Source organism: Hypanus sabinus, unplaced genomic scaffold (genome assembly GCF_030144855.1).
Source record: "Hypanus sabinus isolate sHypSab1 unplaced genomic scaffold, sHypSab1.hap1 scaffold_467, whole genome shotgun sequence".
NCBI lineage: Eukaryota > Metazoa > Chordata > Chondrichthyes > Myliobatiformes > Dasyatidae > Hypanus > Hypanus sabinus.
Window position 1 is genome coordinate 19,628 of NW_026781338.1, and position 5,894 is coordinate 25,521.

Here is a 5,894-nt window from a genome sequence, read left to right on the forward strand (position 1 = left end):
GTATCGTTTATGGGAGCCGCTTTCTGCGTTAAGAAATCTGCTGAGTTTTCTACACACAAAACAAACTGAAATATGGACATGGAACCGGTGCTTGTATATATTTTGAATGGCACCATGATTACCCATAAAATTTCGCTGTCGTTTGCAGCACCGATCAAATGCGCAGGCGCAGGGTTGCTGCCGTCTCCGATAACTACGCATGCGCGCAGTATACAAAATGTCGGGAGGATCGGAAAGGTAAGGGGTTTTTCGACTCTAATTGAGTGACAATTGCTGTGATAACCGGAGACTGTGGCCCTCAAACTCCGCACAGGCCAGGTCTTTTTCCTCTCTCTCAGCCCCACGATCCGTACACGGACCCCGGGGAGCTTCCGGCTGATCAGGGAACGGGAGCAGATAGATCACACAGACAGAGCTGAGCTCCAGCTATCTGAATGCAAGGATTAGGAATTCGGAAAAAGAGAACAAAATCTTTCTATCAGCTGTTGAGAAAATCATCTTTGTTCTGCCTCCAACCGCAGCAAGAGAAAACCTGCAGCTGCTGGAAATCCGGAGGAATTTCACACAAAATGCCGGAGGAACTCAGCATTAGTACTCTTTTCCATAGATGCTGCCCGGCCTGCTGAGTTCCTCCAGCATTTTGTGTGTGTTGCTTGTTCTACCTGCCCTTGTTCTGGACTTTTCTAGACGTGAGGATATGTTTTGACCTATTCTCTCTGGGTACATAATGATATCAAACAACTTTTTCCTGGGCAACAAGTAGCTTTCACATCACAAATGTGCCAGATTCCAATGAGTCAAACTACTGCCCTTCCCGGCATATTCATTGGCATTGCCATCACCGAGTTCATCACCGTCAATCACCTGAGGGAGGGTTCAGGGGAAATATTTATGTACAATACAGAAACTGGTGTTACCTGTGTGCATTGTGGTGATTCAAAATTTGCTGGAGAATTTGCAAGTGGGAAGAAGGGGAGTGATATTTGGAAGTCCGACTTTCTAAAGCACCATTTAGGAAGAAAATCACATACAGTGTCATGCAAAAGTCTGGGCACCCCGGTCAAAATTTCTGTCCCTGTGAACAGCTAAGCGAGTAAAACAATGACCTGATTTCCAAAAGGCATAAAGTTAAAGATGACACATTCTTTAAGATTTTAAGTAAGATTAATCTTCTGTATCCATCATTAAAAAGGAAAATGTCTTGAAGCAAAAGATTGGGCACCCTGCATGGTCAGTACTTAGTAGCAACCCCTTTAGCAAGTATCGCAGCTTCTAAATGCTTTCTGTAGCCAGCTAAGGGTCTTTCAATTCTTGTTTGGGGATTTTTGCCTATTCTTCCTTGCAAAAGGCTTCTAGTTCTGTGAGATTCCTGGGCCCTCTTGCACTCACTGCACTTTTGAGGTCTGTCCACAGATTTTCGATGATGTTTAGCTCGGGGGACTGTGAGGTCCATGGCAAAACGTTCATCTTGCGCTTCCTGAGGTAGTCCATTGTGGATTTTGAGGTGCATTTATGATCATTATCCTGTTGTAGAAGTCAACCTCTTTTCATCTTCAGCATTTTTACAGATGATGTGATGTTTGCTTCCAGAATTTGCTGGTATTGAATGGAATTCATTTTTCCCTCTACCAGTAGAATGTTCCCTGTGCCACTGGCTGCAACGCAAGCCCAAATCATGATCAATTCACCCCCATGCTTAACAGTTGGAGAGGTGTTCCTTTCATGAAATTCTGCACCCTTTTTTTCTCCTAACATTTTGGCTCATTGCGGCCAAAAAGTTCTTCTTTAACTTCATCAGTCCAGAGGACTTGTTTCCAAAATGCATAAGTCTTGTTTAGATGTTCCTTTGCAAACATCTGATGCTGAATTTCATGGCAAGGGCACAGGAAAGGTTTTCTTCTGATGTTTCTTCCATGAAAATCATATTTGTGTAGGTGTCCCTGCACAATAGAACAGTGACCACCCCTTTAGAGTCTGCTAAATATTCCTGAAGGTCTTTTGCAGTCAAACAGGGGTTTTGATTTCCCTTTCTAGCAATCCTACGAGCAGTTCTCTCAGAAGGATTTCTTGGTCTTCCTGACCTCAACTTGACCTCACCATTGCTGTTAACTGCCATTTCTTAATTACATTACGAGTGAAGGAAAGGGCTACCTGAAAATGCTTTGCTGTCTTCTCATAGCCATCTCCTGCTTTGTGGGTATCATGTATTTTAATTTTCAGAGTGCTAGGCAGGGGCTTAGAGGAGCCCATGGCTGCAGATTATTGGGGCGAGGTTTGGGGAGTCAGGGTATTTATAAAGCTTTAAAATTTGCAACACCTGGCTTTTCGTAATGAAGATTGTGAACAAGCCATAGCCTGGTTAATTAAGGTCTGACACCTTGGTAAAAGGTACCTGAGAGCTGAAATCTCTTGGGGTTCCCAAACTTTTGCATGGTGCTCCTTTCCTTTTTTTTTCCCACTCTGAAATTGTAAAAACAAAAATAATACACTAATCTTGCTTAAATTGTTGAAAATAATGTTTCATCTTTAACTTAATGACTTTTGGAGATCAGTTCATCTTCTCAGGACTTTATTCCTTGGAATGTCAAAGACTGAGGGGAGATTTGATTGTGAAAGAGGGGCATAGATGGTGTAACTTCATTTTTCATACTTTTTTATTGATTTCCAAATAAGGAATATACAAATCGGAAGAGGTTTAACAAGTAGATATATAAAAGACATATAAACAGCAATAGTAAAAACAAAAAGTATATAATATCAAAATCAAATAAGTAAAATATTACGCTGTTATATATACAATGGCTAAAAAAAATTACAACTCCTCATAATAATCATTAAAAAAATTGGAAATTTTATTGATAAGGAAAAAAAAACACTAACTAAACTAAAACCAAAAAAAAACAAAAAAAAAAGAAAGAGAGAAAAGGGAAAGAAAAAGAAAGTTTGGGCTGTCCAATTATGGATAAAATTAGAAAATACAGAGAGAGAGAAAAAAAACACATCCTTCCAGTCATCACCGAAACTTCTTGGATAAGGTTTTGCCCTAAAGAGAATTTTTAAAAAATTAAATTATATCATGTGAAAATATTGAATAAAAGTTCGCCAGACTTGTTCAAAATTAAAGGACGTATCAAATGTCTGGCTTCTAATTTTCTCCAAGCTTAGACATGACATAATCGTGGAGAAACAATAGGAAACAGTAGGTGGTTAGATTATTTCCAATGCAACAAAATAGCTCTCCTAGCCAGTAGAGGTGAAAAAGCTGTCACATGTTGGGCGGAAGCAGACACTTTGCTTGCTTCCTCTGGAATAATCCCAAAAATTGCTGTAAGTGGGTTAGGTTGAACATCCATATCTATAACTTTAGATAATATTCCAAACACATCCCTCCAAAAATTATTTAAACTTGCACATGACCAAAACATATGAGTTAAAGTAGCCATTTCTGTGTTACATCTGTCACAGATAGGGCTTATATTCGGAAAAATATGCGACAATTTATCTTTGGATTATATGGGGCCTGTGTACTATCTTAAACTGAATTAAGATATGGTGAGCACAGACAGATGAACTATTGATTAAATAATAAATCTTACTCCATTGATTATCTGAAAGTGAATGTTGAAGTTCTACTTCCCAGATATGTTGAACCCTGTCATTAGGCGACATGCGAGCATTAATTAACTGTTTATAAATGATAGCTATTAATCGTTTTTGAAAAGGTTTAAACTGAAAAATAACATAAGCCAAATTTGAAGAGCAGGCCAAGGGGTAATTCAGTAAAAAATCATGTAAGAAATTCCTAACCTGTAAATACCTGAAAAAAATGTGTATTAGAGATATCATATTAACTGTGAGAAAGACATTAATCAATCTTGTAAAAACAAATCTAAGAAAGTCTTTATTCCCTTAATTTTCCATGTTAAAAAAGCCTTATCCAAAGTTGATGGTTTAAAAAAGAAATTAGGATAAATATTACTAGAAAATAAAAAATAATTAATTCAAAAAATCTACAAAATTGAAACCAAATTTTAAAAGTATGTTTAACAATAGTGTTAAGAGCTTGACTACCTATTCTGGAGAATGGAAACGGAAGAGGAGCCATTTTTATAGCATTTATTCGACCGATCAATGACATCAACATAGGTGACCATTTAGAAAGCGCCTTTTGAGTATATTCAACTGAAGGGAAGGTGTAAATTCAAGCTGGCTTTTACCACTGATTGGTGTTGGACTACAACCAGTGGCCGTGGATTAAGGGTGAAAGGTGAAATGCTAAGGGGAACATGAGGGTTAACTTCTTCACACAGATGGTCATCTGGGTTTGGAATGAGCAGCCATCATGAGTGGTGCATGTGGGCTCCATTTAAACATTTAAGAGGTTCGTGTAGGTACCTGGATTGTAGGGGTGTGGGAGTGGCAGTTTAAATAATTCAGCACAAACTACATGGCCCAAAGGGCCTGTTTCTGTGTTGTAATTTTCTAGACAAAACTGAAATATTACAAAAATTCAATCTAACCCCTTTTAACAGCTGTGCGGACCAACCATTTATCTCAGCAGGAATTTTTTTATATGGCGTTAAAATTGTGGCACTTTAAGTTAATAAAACATAAGAGAAAATTCCAGTTGCACGTCAAGAAAGACTATTTGTGTGATATTGTTTCAGTTACTGTGGGGCCAGGCACCCATACTGCTCAGCAGGAGCAGGGAATAATACCAATGGAGAGTCAAACTGAGCCAGGCCACAGATTGGAGACGGCAGAAATGCCCCATTCTTATAGAGACAGGAAGAACATCTTATAGAGCATTCTTATAGAGACAGGAATTGATGGTCATTCCGGATATCAGCTCGCCGCCCAGTCAGGAGAGTGTGATACCAGATCAATCCTTGGCAACTCATGTAATCTCATCTGAAATGTTGTCCTAAATCCATTGATGGATTTTGTAAATCTTTTTACAGGTTGAAAATGAGAAGGAATTTGTCTCCAGGAAACTCAAACATGGCACACCAGTTTTGTTGTCTCTGTCTAGATATTTAAGAAGTGGAGCAAGGGATTCGATCGACAATCCTTCCTGCTCAAACTGTGGGGAGGGATTCACTTGGTCATTTGACCAAATTGCAAGCCTGTCATTTTACACAGGAGAAAGGCCGTTCACCAGCTCAGACAGTGGGAATGGATTCACTCAGTCATTTCAACTGAAGGTACATCAGCAAGTTCACACTGGGCAAGGCCATTCATCTGTTCTGTGTGTGAGAAAGGATTCTGCCGGGCATCCCACCTGTGGACAAACCAGTCAGATCACACTGGGCAGAGGCTGGTCATCTGCTGAATTTCGGGGAGGGGATTCTCTCGGTTATCTGATCTAATGGCTCACCAGCGACTTCACACCAGGGGGTGGCCGTTCACCTGCATAGTCTGTGGAAAGGGATTCACTCAGTCATCCCACCTACTGAGCCATCAGCGAGTTCACACTGGGGAGAAGCCGTTCACTTGCTCAGTCTGTGGGAAGGGATTCACTGAGTCATCCAACCTACTGAGTCATCAGCGAGTTCACACTGGGGAGAGGCCATTCACCTGCTCAGTCTGTGATAGGAGATTCACTGTGTCATCCCACCTATTGGTACATCAGCGAGTTCACTCTGGGGAGAAGCCGTTCACCTGCTCAGTCTGTGAGAAGAGATTCACTTGGTCATCCCAACTACTGGCACACCAGTTTGTTCACACTGGAGAGAAGCCGTTCACCTGCTCAGAATGTGGGAAGGGATTCACACTGTCATCCCGCTTACTGGTCCATCAGCGAGTTCACACTGGGGAGAAGCCATTCACCTGCTCTGTCTGTGGGAAGAGATTCACTGCATCATCCAACCTACTGGTACATCAGTGAGATCACA

At 40.5% G+C, this 5,894-nt stretch overlaps 1 protein-coding gene across 1 annotated transcript; it reads left to right on the top strand.

Annotated features, from left to right (window-relative positions):
- The first annotated feature begins 210 nt into the window (after positions 1–210).
- Positions 211–5,894, top strand: LOC132389050 (oocyte zinc finger protein XlCOF20-like). Its single transcript, XM_059961462.1, has 2 exons — positions 211–237; positions 4,962–5,894. The coding sequence occupies exon 2, from the start codon at positions 5,369–5,371 to the stop codon at positions 5,885–5,887; it is 519 nt and encodes a 172-aa protein (XP_059817445.1). The 5' UTR covers positions 211–237; positions 4,962–5,368; the 3' UTR covers positions 5,888–5,894.

Coding starts and splice junctions, on each gene's coding strand:
- LOC132389050 (XM_059961462.1), top strand. CDS start 5,369: ATGGCTCACCAGCGACTTCACACCAGGGGGTGGCCGTTCACCTGCATA.